At 54.8% G+C, this 22,359-nt stretch overlaps 1 protein-coding gene across 6 annotated transcripts in view; it reads left to right on the forward strand.

Annotated features, from left to right (window-relative positions):
- DNMT3A (DNA methyltransferase 3 alpha) overlaps nt 1-22,359 on the forward strand; it is a 129,402-nt gene that overhangs the window by 41,424 nt on the left and 65,619 nt on the right. For 5 of the 6 annotated variants that reach the window (XR_011504132.1, XR_011504133.1, XM_070512456.1 and 2 more), the window contains 3 exons: nt 12,717-12,987; nt 18,975-19,018; nt 19,476-19,622. Coding sequence is in view for 4 of the 6 variants with exons in the window: in XM_070512456.1 (XP_070368557.1) it covers nt 12,717-12,987; nt 18,975-19,018; nt 19,476-19,622 (462 nt within the window). In the remaining 2 variants the exon portion in view is untranslated. The remainder of the gene's footprint in view (nt 1-12,716; nt 12,988-18,974; nt 19,019-19,475; nt 19,623-22,359) is intronic. The other variant, XM_070512458.1, reaches the window with a different exon arrangement.

A 22,359-nucleotide genomic window follows, 5' to 3' on the forward strand; every position in this document is an offset into this window, starting at 1 on the left:
CCTTCAAGGAAATGTTCTCTCAGCAGGGCGGGATTGTCTCCCTGGGGTAGAGAGTGGGGTGAAGCAAAGGGGACAGCGGAGGAGGAGGGGCTTTCTTAGAGCCAGGAGGTTTGGGAACCTGCTGGGTCCTAAAGTGCACCCCTGCCAACTCTGCTTGAAGATTTGGAGGGGAAGGGGGCAGAAGTTAAGTCATTTAACTGGTAAGTAATTTTAAACTTTTAAATATTAAAGCAAACATGGATATTTTATGGCCTGGAATGAAAAATTCACATGAAGTTGAAAGATAAAACAGGGGACTTCAAAGGAATTTCCAGCTTGCAGCAGACTCCAGGCTGCTCTCTCAGATTCCCTCCACTCCACGCTGGGGTGCCCTCCACTCTCCTCCCCGGCAGACAGGGCACCTTGTGGGAGAAGCTGGGGGCGCAGTGCAGGCTGGAGTGGGAAGGGAGCCAGGCTGAGCCAGGGCCCATGGGTAATTCTCTATCTGATCTGCAGAGCAAACTCTGCCTTTCCCGATCTGGGTGCTGGGGACAGGAGTCACCACCTATAGGAAGCAAAGACCCAGCAACCCTCTGACTCATTGCTGTGTCCCTGAAACCAGAGGGAGGGCATAGCAGTCGGGGGTGGGGGTGGGGGGCAGGGGTGAAGCCCCAGGCAGAGGGTGCAAGGAGATAAGAGACAGGTATGGAAGGAAAAGCACTGTCTTTGGAGTCCATCAGGCTTGGGTTTGAATCCTAGCTCCACCAATGAGCACAAGTCACTGCCTGAACCTCAGGTTCTGCCTTCTGAAAAATAGAGATGATAAGGATGCATTCCTCCTAGACCCGGTGAGAATTAAATGAGTTCAAGCACCAAAGAGCCAGTGCTCAGCAAAGGTCGGTCCTGCCCTTGCACAGCCAAACCTTTCCTCTTCAGGCAGCCACAGCAACCTCAGTTTGACAGAAGAAATAGCACTGAATTTACTGCTTCCCAGCTGTGTGACCTTGAGCAAGTTACTGCACCTCTCTGAACTTCTGCTTCCTCATTGGTAAAATGTGGCTGCCAGTACTACTTGCCCTGTCCACCTCCAGGGGTGCTTTGCAAATAGCAAAGTGGAGTCCAAATGTGCAGGGCTGGCAGTATAATAAACCTGGTCCCCTGCAGGGGAGAGTGGAGGCAGTGTCTACAAGATCTTTCTGGTGGGAGCCTAGCATGGGCCTCTCAGCAGCCCCAGTGGGAGGCAGTGTACATCCTGTGCAGGTCATAGTCTGGATGTGGTCCAGCCCATGTCCTGAGTGACACCTGCAGCCACCTGGACTCTCAAGAGAGGCCTGAGGATGGAAGGGAGAGTGTAGGGAAGGCAACACTGAGTGAGGGGGCAGCTATTGTGAAGGGGACCTCTTTCATATTGGGGGAACAGAGAAAGACTGACCCCTGAGGAAGCAGCAAGCAGACCTTCCTGGGCAGCAGGCCCCTGTGCCCCCAAGGGAGCCCACATGGGGGAAGTTTGTGCTGCAGCTGGGGGTCAGCCCCTGGTCCCCTGGCCCACAGGCCATCTGGTTCACTTGTGGAGCAGGTGCTGTCCTGGCCTCCTCCCCTCCCCCACAGAGGAACACAACAGGGAGGGCTTCTTGGGGACCTGGTGCAGCTGTGGCCCTGGGAACGGATTGACCAGGGAGCTTTAAGGCAGCTGAGTGTGTGTCATCCAGCTAAGCCTGGAAACGGGAGGGAGCATGGCCCAGATCCCGACAGGTGGAAGAGGGGGCAGTGCTGGGAAGCAGGAGAGGAAAACCTGGCTGCAGGCCAGGGTCTGTGTTTGGGCAAATGTCTGGTACCCAACATCGGCCAGGGAGGGATGAGCTACATCCACTAGTGTCTTCTCCATCCCCAGCCCCAAGGCTAAGAAATCATCATTTCTCTCCTCCTTTTGCCCCCAAGGCCTATCTGTCCCCGGGTACCTTCCACTCCTAGCTGCTTCTGCATCCGCCTCCTGGCTGTACCCTCACCCAGACCAGACCCCACCCACCCCAAGTAAGCTCTCTACCCCACCCAGCCCTTCCTCCCCTCAGCGACAGACGCTGAGCACCTACCAGGGTGAGGAGGCCACACAGATAAGTAAGACTTATCTTCCAACCTAGTGTGCTGGAGAGGAGGCCACGCGTAACATACTAAGTACAGTCCGTGGCACATCTCTCTTCAAGACTCTCCAGGGACTCCGCATCTTATGGGACCAGATCTGGAGTACCCCGTCCACTCTTCACCACATGATCTCTTGCCCCACACGGGTGCTCAGCATCTCCTCTTTTGCCATAGAAGCCCCGTCTTCTCGCTGCTCCCTGAACTCACCAAGCACAGTTCTCCAGCTGCCTCACGTGCTGCTCCCCCAGTGTCACTGTCACAGCCCATCAAAGCCTGTCTGGCGAATCACAGGTCAGCCATCTTGACCCACACTGGCTCTCCCTTTTGAACTGTTTGTAAAATTAATCAAAATGAACACTAAGAAATAAAAGACCAGCTATAAGCCAGCAGTGGTCTCAGACCTGCCTTTGAGAAGCACCGGCCTGTGAAATGATTGTTACCTGTCTATACAGGACTTGAGAATAACTATCTAGAAACTTTTCTATCAATTTGATACTGACACCATATCCACATGCATGATTTCGTATTTTATGAAAGTAGCATTTCTTGGTGGATTGGGAATTAGAAAAACAAAAACCAAAACCTGGCCTTTCACCCCAGATACTTGGAAAAACAGGTGGAGAGAGCTTGTCTCCTCCACTAGACTTGATATTTAGTACCACTCCACATTGCACTGTCTCCTCACCCCACTGAGGACAGAGACCATGAATAAAGGCTCAGAGTTGTGTAGCACTTTATTGCCTACAAAGGGCTTCCACAATGATGACCTCATTTGATGCTGACAACAAATCTGTGTGAGGAAGGCTGAGGGTGCTGTCATTACCATTCCCACATTCGGATGAAGAGACTGAGGTTCAGAGAGGATGATTGGGACTTGGACTCCACACTTCTCCACTGCAAAACCCACAGTGATCATTCCTCCTCAGCACTCCAGCCATGTGATCTGGAAGACTGGGTATCCAAAATCCCCTTTAAGTTAATACATGAATGCAGGGCTGTTTGAAAAAGTGTGTAGACCTAGTCGAAAAAGCATACAGAGAAAATATAACTGAGCAGGGTGATTGAGCCAAATACCAGGGAGTCTGTGGGTAAGTGGGGAAGGCTGCAGTGGGCTAAGGAGTGAGAGTTGGGCCCCTTCAACCCGGGCAGCAGCATTGGTCTGTGGCACTGGCCTCTGAGCCAGGATGCTTGCAGCCGGAGCCGGCAACAGGAAACAGGAAGCCGGCCACAGGGCTGGGCGGGGCTTAGGAAGGGAGCTGGCACCTGGGCCCAGGGCCTACTGGCTGGCCAGTGCCTATGACAGGGAGGAGGGGACAGAGTGTGAGCCTGTGTGTGGGTGTGAGCGTGGGGGTGGGAGGAAGAGGCATCTTCCTGTTCACCAGCTCCCGATGACGCCGCACAGTAACAAGTGAGGGTGTCCGAAGCTGGTTCCTGCCTGGTCACAAGCCCGACAGCCCTGCAACCGCCTTTGTCCTTCCTGCTGCTTACAGCTGGGGCACTAGGAAGGACAGTTTCTGCCCTTGCCCACTGGGTCCAGAGGGGTGACCGGCCCTTTGGGCCTCCATACCCTGTTTACTAGCCATATGTATTTATTCATTGAAGATTTATACCCACCAACTTCCTCCAGGGTTATTTTTGCTCAGTGGGAGCACTCTGAGGTCACCTCTTGCTAAGAATAACCCAGAAAGGGAGGGAGGGCGAGGGAGAGGAGGAGAGGGGGGCTGGGAGCGGGCGCTGAGCTCAGCCAGGCCGGCCCAAAGCCAGCGGTACTCGCTCCACGTTGGAGGCTGAACCTCCTACACGGCGCCGCCCGAGGGAGAGAGTTCAGGAGGGCAGCACTGCCCGCTCAGCAGAAGACGCGGGGATGAGCTGGGGCGAGTTCAGGAGCCGCTCCCCCGCATAAGCCAGCCCGTAGGCGAACGCGGCTGCTGGGAGTTTGCAGTGTTGGCCCCTTTTCCAACCTAATGGGACCTTTTGATTCTTCTCCAAGTTAAGATGGAACCCAAATACCCTCTTCGTGTCCAAGTCAGAATGGTTCCTTGTTAACCCCTAGAACCTTGACTCTGTGACCCGGTGCTCCCTGTTTTTTTCTCCCGTTCCTGGGCCCAGACCTCGGGGGGCTTCCCTACCTGTGGGCCTGCCGCAGCACACTGCTGCCCCTCCCCCACCGTTGAAGGTGTGAGGAAAATAGGGCTGTCGCATGTCTCACATAGGGGTTAGAGATTGTTCATGTAACAGTGCCCTGCAGATTCATCTGCTCGTTCCCCCAGCAGATCAGTCAACTCGGCCCCCACTAATGGTATCCAGCACCGAGAGCCTGGCCATTGGGCTGGACTTCAAGTGCCAAAGACGTGTTGGGGCGTGGGGCTGGACTTGGGCCTTAGAAGGGAGGGAATGTTTAGAAGTTAAGGGAGCAGTGGGAGACCTTCCTAGGACCTTCCTGAGCAAAGGTGTGGAGGGAGGATGTGTCCATGGTCCATGTCCAAAGCGGGGACTATGAGCAGACTGGCCGGGCAGAGTGGACGAGGGTGAACGCCTTCCATCTTGGTTGGAGAGGCAGTTTGCAGGCAGCCAGAGGGGTTTACACTTTATCCTCTCAAAAATGTGTTGTGTTTCTCTGGAAGGTTTTTGAGGGGGTGGGGGTGTGAAGTGATGGGAGTCATGTTTTGGGAAGCTCACTCTGGCATCCCTGAGCATGATGGGTTGAACATAAGAGTATGCAGGGAGATAGGGCAGAAAATACCCGAGAGCCTGTTGAGGGGAGGCAGTGGTGGGACGGGATTGGCAGGGTAAGGGAGAGGTGGGGGCAAAAGACGTCACAAGCCCCAGGGACAACGTCAGTGTTATTGTCAGAGGCCGAGACTTCTGGAGGAGAGCGGATTTGGCAGGGCCCTTAGGGAGGCCACTCTAGATAGCTGGTCTTATTGGCAGAGTGTCTAGGTGCAGTCCTAGAATCTTCATTTTGTTTTTCTAAAAATCTCTGTTTATTTCATCCCTCCTGGCCTCTTCCTCAGAGTCACACATTCCAGGGCCACCTCCAGCAAGTTGTTCATTCCCTCAGGTTCCGGCCTCCGGGGGGTTCTCGGGAGCCCAAGCTGCACCTGCACTCCTCGTGTTGCTGCAGGTACTCGCCAGCACACACATCTGGGCAGAGCTGTTGACACTGGTTTTCTTTCATCATCTTCACCTAGAGAATTTGGTGTGTTTCGGTTCTGCCACCTCAAGAAAGAGATAACCCAGCTGGAACAGCTCCAGAGAAGGGCAGCTAAATTGATCAAGGGGAAGGCAGGGCTGCCAAGTGAGGACAGGCTAAAGAGATTATGCTCTCCAATCTGGAGAGACAAAGCCTGAGAGGGGATGTGATTAAAGCTATGAAGTCATGTAGGGTGGGGCAGGATGAGCACACCCCGTGGGGGTGGGGAGATACCCATTAGAAACTTTAGAAAGGGTAATGAGGCACCGGAAAGAAAGCACCATTTTCCACGGTGGGTTCCCTTCTTAGCAAACCTGTCACCCTACACGTGGATGGTAGAGGTTGAAAATGGAAATAACTTCAAAAGAGATTTACTTAAATACGTGGGTCTTCTATACATAATGGCTTTTTAAAGGGAGCCTCCAGCTCACCCTGAAATCCTTCGAGGTTCACTTCAAAGAGCACCACCAGGCCCTCTTCCAGGTACATTGGCGGTCCCTGCTGGAAGCAAGGCTCCTCGCGGGCTGGCCACTTGCCAGGCATGTTCCTTCTCACATCCATTTGCCATGGCCAACAGGGGCACGGACTGAGTGACCGCTAAGGCTTTGCTGAACCCTGAAGTTCTCTCCTCGGGCTTGAGTCACATGCACACACACACACACCCCCCATCTAGGAGGAGAGAGGGAAGGCAGCTCCCAGCCTCAGTGGTGAGGGAAATGGTGGGACCAACAGGTGGGTGCTCAGGCTGAGGCCAGACTTTCCAGAGTTGGCCCTCTTTGGCCTCTGGTCTGGCTGTGCGTTGACCTCGCTGCTGGCCCTTTCAGCCGCTCTGCCAGGGAGAAGGAAATTGGAGAGATCAGGGTGCTAGCTCCAAAGTCTTGGAGCCTGACTGCATTCACCCCAGGAAGGCTGAGCAGGGAGGTATTTGGGGACAACTCCTGGGCGTGGGCGTGGGGTGGACCTCTCTGGCTCTTTCTGCCTGAAGGCCACTTCTGGCTGCTCAGATCCCAGGGCTGCCAGGGGAAGGGGCTGCAGGAAGGCCTGGAGCAGAGGAAAGGGGGGAGCCCGGGCCCAGTGCCAATGCTTTGGGGGGCAGGACTGCCCTGCTTATGTGGACGGGTGTGCTGTTTTCCTGAAACTAGAGTCAACCTGGGAAAGTCCGGGGCTTGGTGGGGGGCTGACGGGCCTGCAGGAGCTGAGGAGTGGAGGGGGACTATTTGTTTTTGTTGACATTGCTTGGCAGCATCCGCGCACATCTCTGTCTCCGGCAGGCAGGCGAGTGTGTGTCTGTGGGCAGTGGCACACCCCTTGTGTGTCTGCTTGTGTGATTGTGTGTCTGTGTGTCTTTAACATAAGAGGCTGTGGCTGGCCAGACGCCAGGGTTCCCGGCTGGCATGGAGCTCAGTGCCACCAAGGGCCTGAAAGGCACAATGGTGGTGATGTCAGGTGGTGGTGGTGGGGAGGCAGGGGAGGGTGAGGTGAGGCCGCCCAGCATCTGCCAGCCTCTGGGCCTGCCTCCCCAGAGCTACCTAGGAGTCTAGGGGAGAAGGCCCCTTTCAGCCACAGCTCCTGGCACCAGAGGGGAGGGCGTGGCAGGTGCCCAGAGCCAGCTGAGAACCCTGGCTCCGACCTCCAGGGGCCTCCAGAGGGAGAGGCAGCTGCCCCGGGCCTCTCTCCTCCACACCTCCTGGAGCGGCCCCAGGCGCAGGTGAGCCTGCACATGGGGCTGCCCTGGCCGCCCCCACTGAATGGGCTCCTGCACCTGCAGATGCCTGGGGCCCATCTCCCTTGAATTGTTTCCCTCACCCCTTGTGTGCCAGGTTTTTATTTTTTGTCTGTAAACATTCTAAGTACAATAAAGGAACTCTGAAGAATCACTTCCCTATTTGGGGCCTCAGCACTCTGTCCCACCTCAGGAGACAAGGCTCACCTCGTGGGGTGGGGGCGGGAGTTCTGGGGTCTGGTCCAGACTTCAAGCAAAGGGGGAGATCAGGGACAAGGTGCCAGGGGGCCGGAGAATTGGCATTGGCCTGGACAGGTTTCCTGAAGAAAGTTTCTTCTTGCTTCGCCTCTGGCTTTTCGTTGCATGGCTGCTGCCAAGGAAACAGCCGGCAGCCTCTCCCTGGCCCTGCTTGGGCACATCAAAGCCGCCTTTTCCTCGCTGGAACCCTTGGGATTTGAGGTTGGGCTTTTCCGGAGACTCAACCCGGAGGGGGAGCCGGCTCTCAAATGCCTCTCATGTACCTGAGTCATTCTGGCAGCTGTACCACTTAGAAGGTGTGTGACCCGAGGCAAGGCTGGGAGCCCTTTTCCTCAGAAAAGTGAGGGTAACGCTACCCATCAAGATAATTGTGATAATTAAATTTACTAATTGTATAAGCATCTTTATGCCGGATCCTGTGCGTGGTGGAGTGGTTGGAAAGGAGAGAAATAAAAAGATAAATAAGGCAAAGCTCACAGTCAAGGGAGGAGACATGCAGTAAACAAATAATTAGGTACAGCGTGAGGAGTGCGTAATGAGATGGGGTGTGAAAGCACTTTGTAAACAAGTGTGGCATGCAGTGGGCCGGGGGTATGAGTGGACCCCGGTGGACTTTCCCCCACTCCTTCAGGCCCGGGCTGGAGCCTCAGCCTGCCAACCCCCCGGGGGCTTCGGGGGTGGCGGTGAGGCTAATCGCTCCAAGGATCGAGGCCCAGTACAGATCCCTCCAGGTTCATGTGTGTCTAAGAGCGACAGAGACAGGCAACTTTGAAGTGTTCCTTAGAAGAAAGAAAGTAGCCTGGTGGGTACCGGGGGCCGGGGCGGGAGGGGGTGGGGAGTTTTTGTTTAATGGGAACAGTTCCAGTTTGGGATGGTGACAAAGCTCTGAAGATGGATGGTAGTGATGGTTGCACAACAGTGTGAAGGCACTTCATGCCGCTGAATCGTACACTTGAAAATGGTTACAATGGTAAATTTTACGTTATGTGTATTTTACCACAATTTTTTTTTTAAGTTTTAAAAACAATGCTTCTCAGAAAAGGCAGTCCCTGGTCAGTGTCCCTACCCTGGGCAGAGTTTTTCAACAACAGCACTATTGACAGTTCGGGCCAAGTAATTCTTTGTTGTGGGTGCTGTCTCATATCCTGTAGGGCATTTAGCAGCATTGCTGGCCCCTACCCACTAGAAGCCAGGAGTCCCCCCACCCCAATGTGACAGCCAAAAATGTCTCAGACATTGCCAAATGTCCTCTGGGGGGCAGAGTTGCCCCCAGTTGAGAACCGCTGCCTTCACCAGCTTAGAATAAGCTGTGCCCAGGAGAGGCCCGTGGAGGGGGTGATGGGCAACAGAGAAGCAGGAGGCAGGTGTCCCAGGGTGGAGTCTTGCCTGGAAGGAAGGCAAAGGTGAGCAACTCTGAGGGACCCCAGGAAGTGGTGGGCAGGGTCTGAAGATCCAGGAGGAGGCCTACTGGGCGTGGGTGGCACACAGTAGGTGATAGGATCGAGCTTTACTCAAATCTGTTGCCCCCACCCTAGGGAGAAGTGACAGGTGCTCACACTGCCATTCCCATTCTGCCACCTCTCCTACCCCTCCCCCCTCCGCCCAACCCCACAGGTGAGAAGCAGAGGAAGCGGAAATTGTCACCTACAGCTGCTGGGGTGCCTTCTAAAAGGGTCAGGGGCTTCTGCTGCTACCCCCTGCCCCATGGGAAAAACGAGCGTCTCAGAGTGTGCTGTTTCTCCTTTCAAGGCAACTGTAAAAATAAAAGCAAACAAAAGCAGACTTTTTAACATGCAACAAAGTTGAAACTCCCTGTAAGCACATGAGCAGGATGTTCTCACTCTTAACCTAGTCTCTGGCATTAGGAATCAATTGTGAATCTTGAGCACTGCCAGCTGCCTTCCTCCAGGCTGAGTCTAACCAGATACAGCGAAGGCCCTGCCTCTAGGAGGCGACAAGCTAATGGTGGCAGGGGAGAGGAGAGGAGGGCGCTGAGCCTACGGTGTGGAGGTGGGGGCAGAAGGGTGCAGGCCTGACTGCAGTAGCCTCTCCCAGCGGCTTCCACGGGTGGGTTATGCTCTTCTTAGCTGAGGGAGAGCACCCAGCCCCTCCCCAGAAAACAAGTGTTGCTTCTGGCCCTTTGCCTGTGGCTCTCCCTCCTCCCTCAGTGGTTTCTTATAGGTGGAGATTTGATCTCCCCAGGAACTCAGGGCCCCACAGAGAGGGCCAGTGAGGGCCCACTGCCAGCTCAGGGAGGCTCTTGATGGGTAAGATGGATGGAGGATTGACCATGGCAGGGGTCAGCAGCTCCCCTAATCCCAGGGCTTTGGTTGACTCAGGCTCATGCAGAACCAGAGCGGGCGGCAAGAGAGGATGGCCCGGTCAGGAAGAGAGGAGGGGGAGGATTGGTGGGATCAGGGAGATTTCAGCCTGCTGAGCTGAGCTGACCTTGGGGCTGGAGCTGTGCAGAGTGTTCCCCTTCCCCCTCATCCGCCCACCTCTGGAAGGATGCTGTGTTTCATACTGCTGCAGCCTGGGGTCCTCCAGGGCAGGCCTGGAAGGGTGCTGGATCAGTGTGGGTTGGGACCCTGGGGCTGTGTTGGGTCTCAGAGCAGGTACTCCTGGCCCTCTATGCTATGGAACTGGCAGTCAACAGGAAGTGAGTCCCAGGGTGAGAGGAGGCCGTGTGGTCCCCAGGCAGGAAGTGAGTGACAGCGGAGTTGTCTCGAACAGCTTTGTGGGGCTGGGAGCCTGCCCTAACTTGAAGTGTCTGTGGGGCAGCAAGTGGCTAGAGGAAAGGAGGACACGGCCATGGTAAGAGATTGGTTCTGACATAAACTCCTCATCCCGAGTTGGCCAGCAGGACCCTCACATGCACCTCCCTGGGAGTGCCCTGTTTGGGGCTCTGTGGCAGCTGTGCGGGCCCGGGTGTGCCCCCCTCTCCAGGTTGCCTGGGCTGTCTGACTTTCTCACACACATGACTGAACCTTGTGGGGTGAGGGGACGTACACCTAGGAGGGGTATTCTAGACCAGGGAGCCCCATTGGCTTGAGCAGGGAGGTTGGAAAGATCAGAGTCCCGGACAGAGTCTATAGGTCCCGACACGCGGGATGGAGGCTGAGGAGAGACAGGGCCTGCTTGCTCACTTTTGTTCCTGTGTTGGGCCTCTTGACTCTGCTGGCTTTGACCCTCAGCAGCCAAGCCTAGTGGAGGACTTCTTGCTTCCGCCAGAGGCCTCCCCTTCCCCTTGCTGCAGCCCCTCCACCCGTCAACTGCTGAGGACTGCATGCATTTGCTGCTTTCCACGGGAGATTCTCCTCCTGGAAGCAGGCCTGCCCTGCGCCACCCCCGTCAGCCAGGAGAACAGCTTGGCAGGCCCTCTGCTTACTCTGGAGCCTCGTCCAGGGAGCAGTCTGGTTTTTATTTTTTTTATTTTTATTTTTGCCACCTCTGGGCTTCCTCATCAAATCCGAGTTGAGGTCATAGACCCTTGGAGCAAAAGCAGTCTTGGTTGGAGATTGTTGGGCTGTGCAGGGAGGGCCTGGGGAAACCTGTGCTCTCAAGTGTTGGGATATGCTTGAGTTGTACAACACTTTTGAGGGAATTTGGCTGAATATATGCACTTACCCCAGCCAGTCCACTTCTGGGAGTTTGGCCTACAGAAATCCACAAGTGCACAGAGCTTTAAGTGCAGGGGGTTCGTTGGAGCAAAAACCAAATCAGCCCAAAGGCCCCCTATAGGGAGCAGATGAGTAAATGATGGAACATCCGTTCAATAGACTGTTGAGCAGCTGGGAAATAGAATGAGACAGATCCATATGCACTGGGATGGAGAGATGCCCACTCTGCTTGTTAAATGAAAAAGCACGTCGCAGAACAGTATGAGTAGTATGATACCCTATTAGAAAAAAATTCTTGATCTGGATGTGTGTGTGAATACGTATGTACAAACATGTAACTTACACATGACTGTTGCTGCATAGAAAGAACGTCTGGAAAAGATACTCACCAAACTGTTCAGAATGGTTTACCTGTGGGGAGTGATTCTGGAGGCAGGGAATTGAAATAGGAGCTTTCACTCTTTAACACTGCTCATTTCTGTGTGGTTTGAATTTTTATAATATATACATCTGACTTGTATAAATAGAAAAAAAAGACTTAAAAAGAAGGAAAACCCTTCCATTGGCCTAGCGTAATCATCTCGCCTTACAGGTGGGGAAACTGAGGCACCCTCTTGAGCAGTGCCTTACCCGAGGTCGCAGGCCAGCAATGTGTTTACTGAGCTGCTGTCCCCTGCCCTTCCCTGGGGTGGGCATTCTGCAGATGGAGCCAGCGGGCAGGGCTGCTGAGGGTGGCCTCGTGCCCATGGGCGTGGCAGAACGCTGAGCACACGGGGCACTTGCCTCTTCTGCCCCAAGTGGACACCTCCATTCCTCCTGAGATGCCCCAGCCTGCTTGCCCCCGTATGGCCAAGGACAAAGTGCTCACCAGGCTCTCTTGTGCTCACTCTGTCCTTACAGTGTGTGACCTCGAGTAAATCACAAAATTCTCTGCAATCCTGCCCAGGGAGGTTGGGTGGCTCTAAGGGGGAAACGAGTGAGAAGGAGCTTTGCCCACTGTGCAGCGACACTTACGGCCAGTTATGATCACTCTTGATGCAACTCTTGTACAAGTTCAGTTCTTAGACTCTTGGGGACAAAACAGCACCTTGCCTTTCGGAGGAAGAACGTGGACCATGTGCTAGGGAGGGCCCTCCACAGACTGCAGATTGCCTGCTGGGGCCGTGGCTCTGCTGGGGTGTGCATGCCTGGGAAAACCTGTGGAGGCCAAAGCTGAGGGAAAGACCTGTGCTAGGCTTTGCGGCCCAGAGGAACGGACGCTGTTTGTGGAAGGCCCCCTTTGACCCTCACACTCCACTCGGCCAGGCAGCTAGTCACCGTTTGGGTCTGGGCCTTGAGAGACCAAGGGGACAGCCAGGAGGGCTCTGACACGGTAGTCAGGTCAGCCAGGGTTACGAGATCTTCTGAGGAGGGTCCTGAGCGGAAGTAGGGTAGTGAGGAGCGTCTGTTTTCAAGAGGGGCTGCAGGGAAGTCTTGAGAACCTGCATCACCTCAGTGAGGGGTGGGGTGGGCTGGGTGCAGCTTGGGCAGTGGAACCAGGTTGGCAAACCTGCTCGGAATCTTCTCCTGTTTCTTAAGCTGGAGTCCACAGACCCCTTGATGTCAGGGGGTCAGGCCCATGAACCCCTTGAAACTGAGAGCAAAATTGTGAGTGTGTTTGTTTGCATGAACGTTTATGTGAACTCCATTTTCCAAACAGCGGGTTCATAATTTTCACCAGACGCTCAGACGGGTCAGTGATCCACAAGAGGCTGAGACCACTGGTCTAATCGTCCCCTCACGTTATCTTTCTTCATCTTTTCAGGTGGAAAGCAGTGACACGCCGAAGGACCCCACGGTGACCTCCAAGTCCCCGTCCATGGCCCAGGACTCAGGCTCCTCAGAGCTGTTACCCAACGGGGACTTGGAGAAGCGGAGTGAGCCCCAGCCAGAGGAGGGGAGCCCCGCTGGGGGGCAGAAGGGCGGGGCCCCAGCCGAGGGAGAGGGTGCAGCTGAGACCCCGACCGAAGCCTCCAGAGCCGTGGAGAATGGCTGCTGCACCCCCAAGGATGGCCGAGGAGCCCCTGCAGAAGAGGGTGAGTCCCTGACACAAGGGGCAGCCTCTTCGGGCTCGCCGGGATTCCTCTGAAGGCCAGAGATGTGGGGCCCAGCAGGTCCCAGGAGGCTGGGCTGGGCATGGGAGCTGAAGATCCACTTGCCAAGGCTGTGCCCTGGAGGCCGCTGGCTGGATGCGCCCTCACACATGCTTTATTTGGCCCACATAGTGTTTTAAACATTTAGAAAAATTAGTTGCCAGTATTTAGAAATCAAGAAATTTCACATAAAAATCTGGAGTTTTGGCTTCTCATGGAAAAACAAAAAAGTTAGATCTGGCAACAGTGGGTTTGCAGATGCCAACGGTTGCTGGACGGGGGTGACGGCTATCTCCCCCACCCCCCGCCGCCCCCATAGGCTGGTTGTGCACCTGGGTTTCCCTCAGCCCCCAGCTGGCCTGCTTACTGTCCCACAGACCCGTGGTTCTCAGGGATCATCTGTTTATAGCCCACGGCCTGGGCACCCGAGGGCAGCAGATGCCCATGTGGGCATTAAAAGCCCAGTTAGCCTTCCCCAGGGCAGATGTCCTGAGCCCACCGTAGTTTATTCAGTCAATTCAACTGAAAATCTGGTTGTGGTGGAGGCGGGTGGGGAGGAGCTGGGAGAGGGGCTGGTGGCCTGTGCACTGCCCAGCCCAGGCCTCTTCCTCTGGGGACTTTCTGGCCCGGTCCTGGAGTCCTGGAAAGTTGCCCACTTTTCTCTTTCAGGTTAAGCCAGAGATTTCAGGGCCAACCAAGCTGTAAACATGTTAGTAATGAGGACAACTAGCATTTGTACAGGGCTTCACAGTTTACAGAGCGCTTTCTCATACATTATCACATTTGATCCTCCCAGGGCCCTGCCAGGTTGTTTTGCATATGTGCATTTTAATTTCAGAAAGTCTTCCTTCCAAGTGTGGATGATGGAATGAGTAAATCGATTAATTGGCATAACTTATTTTGCATGCATCCAAACCTAATATTCATGCAGTATAGCGAGCATCTCCAGAAAAGAGATTTCCAAATTTATTAAAAAATATCTTTCATTCATTTATTATTCAACTGCCATTTATGATGCTCCCACTATGTGCAAAGTACTTTCTGAGGTACTCTGCATTCGTCATTTTATTTACTCCTCTGAATAATTTTCAAGAGGTATTATTATCCCCATTTTAAGGTGGGAAAAAATTGAGGCTTAACAAGATGAAATGACTTACTCAAGGACCCCACGGCTGTAAGTGCCAGATCCAGGATTCATTCCATCCTCATCTCTGGTTTCAGAGTCCGTGTGCCCTGCCACCATCCCCTGCTGTTCTGGAACGGGGCTTGGGGCCAGTGGACTCTGAACCATCCCAGATGCCTAGCCTCACCTGAGCACCTCCTGGGAAGTCTTGACACTTGGAGGGGGTGTTCAAGGGGCCTGAGCGGAGTGAAAGAGAGGAGGAAAGGGAGATGACACCATCCTCCCATTAAAAAGGCCAGGTGTGCAAGAGCGGAACCTGGGAACCTGCCAGGCCCTCCCATCAAACGTGCTGCTCCCTATGGACAGGTGTCAGCTGACTCCCGGGTTCCTGGGACCCCCACCACGACTGGTGCCTAGCTGCTGCCCAGGGCCAGGGCAGTCCTTCCTGCCTGGCAGGATGGAACCACAGCTCCAAGGCTGCTCTTAACCCTGGAGAGTTTGCTTTCGGTTTGGGATTTCCCTGTCTCCATTTCCATTTGTTCTCAGGAGCTCCTTCTTCAGTTGGTCAACAGGTGTTTATTAAATACCCATTTGGTGGGTGCCAGGATTTGGGGAAACCATCATACCAAAACCTGATTGTTGCCCTCAGACACCTCACAGTCAGCTGGAGAGACAGACATTAATGAGAAATCACACATAAAAGTGCGTGATTATATACAGAGATAAGTTCTTGAAGGGAAAATAAACATGGTGCTATGAGGAGGTATAATAGAAAACCCCATCAGGCCTGGGCTGTTACCCCTAAACTGAAGGATGAGCTGGGGTTCACCTGGTGAGGGTGGTGCAGGGGGGCAGTCAGAGGAGGTATAATGACTGCCAGATAGGAGGGAGCAGGGCACCCAGGGACCTGATGCAAAGGCTGCACAGGGCTGGAGCGGAGAGAGCGCAGGGGTGTGAGATGAGGGGGACAGCAGACAGGACCAGAGCTGGCCTTTGAGGCTGCCCTCTCAGGGGGTGACATGATCTGGTTTGCGTTTTGAAAAGATCACTTTGCCATCTGGAGTGGAGCAGAGGGGCTGGGAAGCAGGATGAGCGTTTACGAGGCTGCTGCAGGCGCCGAGGGGAAGAGGGTGGATCTGAGGAGCAAGGTGACAGCAGAGATGGAGAGAGGTGGACTGCTGCCAGGGACACGGTGGGAAATGGTTCAAGGGTGCCTCCTGGGGTTGGGACTTTCACACACTGGGTGGATCTTTCTCAGAATCTTAGTGCTGAGCATGGTGGGGAAAAAGTGCTCCAAGTCTCTTTAATCTCCAAAATTTGGCCTCGGAGCACTCGTGTGTGGCCCCAGCCATCCAGGCAGGGGAGATGCTGGCGGGATCAGAGCTGGTGGGATCCTTGAAGGCCTCTGTGAATTACCCAGACGCTGAGACCTGTGAGGTGATGGAGTGGCCTGCTGGAGGTTTGGCCACGGCTCAGCAGTCAGCCACTCAGAATGCATACTCGGCTGCTTGTTTCTGAGGAAGGAGCCTAAGGCCACAGGGAGGAAGTGACATGGCTGTGGTCTCCTTTCAGTTCCCTTCATTCCAGGCCTCTTTTAGGGGGCTCCATCTGTCTCTCCTGGAACCCCTCTTATTAGTTCCTATACAGGAAAAAGGAAGGACTTTAAGGCAGCGTTCCTGTGGCCTGGGCACCCTCCTGTGTGTACGTAGGAGTTCCAGATCCTGAAAGTACAGCCAGGAGAAGGAGGGACAGGGGGATGATGAGTAATAAGGACGAGAGCCACCTGGACAGGCAGGTGGTGGCTTGGGACTGCTCCTGCACTCCTAGCATTGATGCCATCATGGTAACAATAGGGACAATGGTAAAGTGGCTTTCCCTTTACTGAATACCAACTGTGCTGTGTTCGATAGCCTTGCTACTCAAAGGGGTCCACGGACCAACAGTGTCACCTTTCATCACCTGGGAAGTTAGAAATTCAGAATCTCAGGCCCCACCCTAGATCTGCTGAATCAGAATCTACATTTTAAAGAGATCCTCATGATTTCGATGCATATTAAAGTTAGAGAAACCCTAGTCTTCATGTATTCTCTTGCTTAAGCTTTGTGATCACAGAGGGAAGACTCTTATCACCCCCATTTTTCAGATGGGGAGACTGAGGGTTCAGGGAGGTTAAGTCACTTACCCAAGATTGTACAACTAGTAAAGGACCAGATTCGGGTCAGCACAAAGCTCCTCTCTGCTTAGGTTGAGCACCCAGCATTGGGCTAGTGACTGCCCTCTGAGGCAAGCCTGGCCTCAGCCATGTGGCTGAGATTTGGGTTTATTTTAAAGGGAATTTTGGGTAGCCCCGGTCTGAGTATAGTCTCAGACCAAGAGGTAAGTGTTAGAAGCACCCTGGCCTCCCTTGCCCCCAGGACCTGAAATGCCCAGGGTCATGTGCGAACCTGCCAGGGCCACCCTGGAAGGCACACAGCCACCTGGCCCTGCCTGTGACCCTGGGTCTGGGCCAGGAGCAGATGGACTGCAGAGGGAGTGTTGCGCCAGCAGCTGACCCTCCTTGACTCAGGACAAGTGCGGCATTCTTGAGGCAGCCCAGTTTGTTGTTTTGCTGGGCCCGGCTGGAAAGTGTGTGTGTGACAGCATTCAAGTGGGCATGCGCAGTCTGTCAGGGAGAAAATTCCAGAAAGAAGCCAGTTGGAAAGTGCATGAGGAAAAGTCGTTCTGTTTGGGGGAGCATGGGGGCCAGGGAAGGGGGGAACATCAAGGTGGTGCGGTGTAAATGAGCTGGCTTGGGAGTCAGGAAGCCTCAAGTCTGACCTCAGCCCTGGCAGCTGTTTCTCCCCAGCCCCCTACTCCCCTGGCCTCAGTTTCTCCATGGGCAAAATCTAGGGGCTGGACAAGCACTCCATCATCTCTACAATTCCTTTCAGCCCTGATTTTCTTTCGTTCTAATGAAGAAATGATTCCCCGTAAGTGTAATCAGATGCCATGGAGGGTCCCGGGTAGGAAACGTTTGAGGCCCAAAGGCCTCCCAGCCCCTCACCCAGCCGCCGCCCGAGCCGAGGACGCGCGCCCCCTTCTGGCAGCCCAAAGCCTCGCCGGCGGAAGGGGGAGCCCGCTCTCCGAGGCCTGAGAAAGAGTGGGGGAGCTGGCTGTGGTGAGACGACAGGGCCTAAAGGAAGCACGAAGAGACAGAAAGTCCAGGGGAGACATACCTTACAAGGCCTGTCGTGCACAAGTCGGCGAGTGCACGCGCGCCCCCGCCGGACACTCGCGCCGCCTCCCCGCGCGCCCCTCGGCGGCCACCTCGGCGCTGGCTGGGCCGCCCGCCCACGTGAAGTCCCCGGGGTCCCCGCCTCCAGGGCGCCCTGCGAGCGAGCGCCGACCCTGCCTCCCCCTCCCCAGGCTCCGGGTGGCTGTGCCCCAGGGCTGCCCTGGCCCCTGGGGCAGACGCGGGGAAGAGCCCCAGGTCTGCTCCGTTGAGAGAGGGGGCAAGAAACCTCCTCTGGGGGGGCCGAGGATTCAGGGGCCTTCAGTGCCGCGGCTGGTTTCCGCTTCAGAGCCAGGAGATGAAGTAGGGGCTGTTTTTTCCGCTTTTGCCCCCCTCCCGCTCCACCCCCTCGCCACTGTGAGCCAGCCTTAGTGACCTTCCTGCTTTGGGCCCAAGCTCGATACTCTTGGCTTCAGACAAAGGCGTTCAGGGGCCCAGGTGAGAGGAAGGCCCCCGCCCCCGACCTCCCGCGGGAGGCTCAAGAAGGCGTCATGCACCCGGCGCCCCGCAGCCAAGGGGCAGCCTGCGGGGGCCGGCCCAGGGAGGGCGTCGGAGGCGAGCGCCCTTGGGAACGCAGGGATGTTCCGGAGGAGCCCTCCTGCTTGCGGCTGGAGAAGGACGGGGAGAGGTGGTCCTGGAGACAGAATTGCTGGGGCTTTTGTCCCCTGAGCCCTCCGTTCCAGGAACTGCGGGGAAGGGGGCAGGGAAAGGCTGTCTTAGGGAAGGGGAACAAAATAACGTTTATTGAGCAGCTATGGTATGCCAAGCCTTGCTCTAGGCACTTAATGTTCCCAGTAACCTAGAGATTTTACAATGGTTATCGGCCTTGATTTAGGCTAGGAAAGGTTCCAGAGGTCACACGGAGACCTCCGGAATCCAAATCTTCTAGAATAAAGGCTGAGCTCAGGGACCTGAGAGTGGGGTGGAGAATAGGGGTACAGAGGTAGATGGTCATAATAGAACCATAATATTGAAAAGTGCAGGAGGACCTTAGAAATCATCTCCAGGAACTTTATTTTCCAGATGAGGAAACTGAGTCTCATAGAGACTGTGTTGCTTCAGCAGAGTCTTGCTCCAGTCGCCCCGTGCCCCACCAACCCTTAGGGCATCTTTGCCATACCCCACATATGGAAGGAAATGCCCCCTTCTGGCAGCGTGCTGGCCGAGGCTGTGCAGTCTGGCCCCTCCTCAGGAAAGGGAGCTCTGTTGACTGGGAGGAACTGAGTGGGGCTGTTTCTAGACCACTCTTTTGTGTGCCTGAGTCAGAGTCAGTGGGCCAGAAACCACAGCCCTGGCTTTTCTGTTGTTCCTTTGGACTTGGGCCTTCAACCCTGCCCCAGTCCTTTCTCTGCTCTGGCCCTGCTCTGAGTCCTTGGGGCCAGCACAGTGCCTGGCACATGGTGGGCCATCAGGTTTGATACATGAACAACTAAATGGTTGGAGGACCCCCGTGGCAGGGACCCCAGGCACAAGGTGGGGCCTCTGAGCCACTCCTGTAACTCCGCCGACAGTCCCTTTGTTCTTCCCTCTCTACAGGCAAAGAACAGAAGGAGACCAACATCGAATCCATGAAAATGGAGGCAAGTGTTTTCCTCAGTCCCCAGGGGCTCTATGGATCCTGATGCTAGGAGAAGAAAGCCACCGCTCTGACCGACTATGGCGAGTGTGTGTGAGGGGAGCCTGAGGTGGCCCCTGCCCGCTTCTTTACCCGCCCCTCTGTGAGGAGGAAAGGAAGTGGGTGTGGAGGTCGGAAGTCCCCCAAAAAGGCAGCCAGCTGGTTCCCCTCCAAGACCAAGCACCTCCCCTTATGGTTTCTATCCATGAGCCCCCCGCCCTCCCAGTCCCTCACTTCTCCAGCCCAGATGGGCTTGCCCAGCACTCGCAGGGTTGACCTCTCTAGCCAGGAGTCAGAGCTCCTGTGTTCTGTTCGAGGTGAGTGCCTCCTCAGTTTCCCCTCCAGGAGGAACAAACCCTGCGGCGGGCCTGTCAGTGCCCATCTTAATGCCGGTCTGTCTCTCTGTCGTCTCTCTGTCCTAGGGCTCCCGGGGCCGGCTGCGGGGTGGCTTGGGCTGGGAGTCCAGCCTCCGCCAGCGGCCCATGCCGCGGCTCACCTTCCAGGCGGGGGACCCCTACTACATCAGCAAGCGCAAGCGGGACGAGTGGCTGGCACGCTGGAAAAGGGAGGTGAGGTGCCTTCTGCCTGGGCCCCAGCCCGTCCCGCAGAACCAGAAACCAGAAGTTAGCTTCAGCCACCCTCTGGGGCTGTCATCAGGCCCTGGCTGAACCTCGATTTCCCCTCAGGTTAACCTCTCACACTTACAGGGAACTGCTTAATCCCTAGGCAGTGCCTGGTTGCTTTGTTCTTTCAAGAAATGTGTGCTGAACAGGTACCGTGTCCCAGGCAGTGTACTAGGCTCTGTGCATGTATAATTCCTGCCCTCTTGGAGTGAAATTCTGATAGGGGAGACAGGCAGAAAAGAAGTAAACAAGGGGCTGAAATGCAGGATAACAGAGGCCTGCTTTAGGTGGGGTCGTCAGGAGAGGCTTCTTGGAACAGGTAGCCTTTAAATTGAGACCTACAGGAACAGAAGAGGTAGCTCTATGAGGAACGGGGTGGGGAGAATGTTCTAGGCAGAGGACACAGCACAAGCAAGGCCCTGACTTGTTTGGCAAAGTAGGAGACCAGTATGCCCAGGGTGAGATGAGCAAAGGAGAAAGTGAGGCTAGACGAGGCTGGGCAGGAAGCAGGGGCCCAGTCATGCAGGCCTGGCAGGTCATGGCCAGAAGCTGGTTGAATTCTGCATACACTAGGAAGCCGCTGAAGGTTTCTGTGCAGAGGAATGATTTGATGTGGATTAAAGGGGCAGCAATAGAGACAGAGAAGACAGATTCGGGACGTGTTTTGGAGATGGGATCAGTAAGGCTTGCTGTTGGAGGGGAGGGCTCAAGGATGACTCCAGAGGTCTGGCCTGAATACCTGCGTGATGGTTGTGCCACTTCCTCAGATGGGGAGACTAGGGAGGGAATGGGTTTGGGACCGCTGGGAATCAAGAGTTTGGGTTGAGATGCTGAGGTGCCTGGCGCACAGGGAGGTCCTGGCTGCAGATGTAAAGGTGGGAGCGCGTCAAGAGCAGGGGCTGGCATTTAAGTCTATGGAAGCCGACGCGCTCACCTGGGAGAGAGACGGGGAGGGCCGAGGCCAGGTCGTAGGATTGTGTCCACAGAAACCCCAGCCTTTATGGGCCACGTAGACAGGAGGGGTGGCCAGCAGTGGGGACAGCAGAGGGTCCTGGGAGGAAGAAGAGCCGTGTCTCAGAAAGGAGAAGGTTTTCAGGAGGGAGTGGCCGCCCAGCTGTGTGGAAGCTGAATTCGTTGAGACATGCCCAGTGCATCTGAGGACCTGGAGGTAGCTGGTGACTTTTCTAAGAGAAGCTTCCGTGGGGGTCTTGAGCGTGGGTGGAAGCCAGCCTGTGGAGGGCTTCAGCAGCCCCCCTCCCTCAGAGGAATCCACCAGGCTTTCCCAGTGTTTGACTAGTAGAGAAGCGCGTGTTGACCTCCCACTGGAAATGCGTGAATTGCCACCACCTGGGGCATTTCACATCGCTCTCACTTAGTCCTTACCCCAGGCCCACAAAGGAAGGCCGGATCCCCGTTACATCGTGTGAGCTGGCTTTAGAGAAAGTTCAGAACAAGGTGGGGGTTTGGCTACTTGATTGGATTGTTTCCAGTTCCTTTGGGATCCAGGAAGGCAGAAATTACTCTCCTGGAAGAGCCTGGGAAAAGGAGTAGCCTGTCTCAGGTCTGGGAGAAGACAGGCACTTGACCCTGAGCGTGAAGTGTGGTCTCTGGGATGGAAATTCAAGGCCTGGGGCTGTTCTCTCCATCTGGTCAGTCGCCCAGCTCCTGCCCCCTGGAACTTTTAGCCCCTTGTTATGCATGTGCTGTTTCTGCTCTCCCTTAGCCCTGGGGCCAGAAGCTTAGACACAATGACTTTTAGACCAGGAAGAGCTTCTAGAAAATTCTGTGGTCCTCAAACTGTGCTCCCTTGAAGAAGCAGTATGGAGGCCTGCCCTCACTTGCAATAAAAAAGGGGGTCTTTTCTCAACTGATAGGGAAAATTAAGATAATACATACGTTTTCTCAATTTTAAGTTTTCTACTAAAATTTAAAAAGACCTTTTTATTTTCAACCTCTTCGGTTATACGCAGAAGTAGAGAGAGTAGTATAATGAACTCCCATGTACCTATCACCAAGCTTCAACAATCACCAAAAACTTTCCTAGAAAACCTTGAACCTTTGGCATCTGCTTCCTCACCCCTAACCAATAAAGGTAATCAATAACCATTAACAGAAAATCTTTAAAAGTTTACTTAGTTTAAAATATTTTAGGTATGTGTGACTTGAGATGTATAGGCCTGCACACAAAATATATTTTCTGCTAGTAAAGCTGTTGCTTATTCATATGACACATCTAAAGATGTCTGTGGAAAATTCCATGGCTTCCTATACATGTGCCAGCACCGCTGAAGCCATTTTCAGACCCGGGACCCAGGGCCACAGAGTACGTGCTGGCAACAAGCTCACGAAGCAACCAGGGAATGGGGCTGGAAGGAATTAGAATTTAGTCTTCCTGCTGCACCTGGAGCCTGGTGGGAATACCACACTCGCCCCTCTGGGGCTCTGCCAGGGGGCCGAAGGAGGGCTGGCTGCAGGGAACAAGAGTGTTGGGGAAATACAGGTAGCTCTCAAGACTCCCAAGTGCCCCTCAGACGACAGAGGAGTAACTGGCCATCAGCCCTGTTCTCTAAGTGGCTTACCAAGGGTCAGGAATCCTTCCTCCTTTCGCAGTCTCATCTTAGTTCTCGGGCATTTGACCCTTTCTTCTGAAACTGCCTTCCTAGGCCTTCCTGACCTTGTCCCT

This window comes from Equus asinus, chromosome 6 (genome assembly GCF_041296235.1).
Source record: "Equus asinus isolate D_3611 breed Donkey chromosome 6, EquAss-T2T_v2, whole genome shotgun sequence".
Lineage (NCBI taxonomy): Eukaryota > Metazoa > Chordata > Mammalia > Perissodactyla > Equidae > Equus > Equus asinus.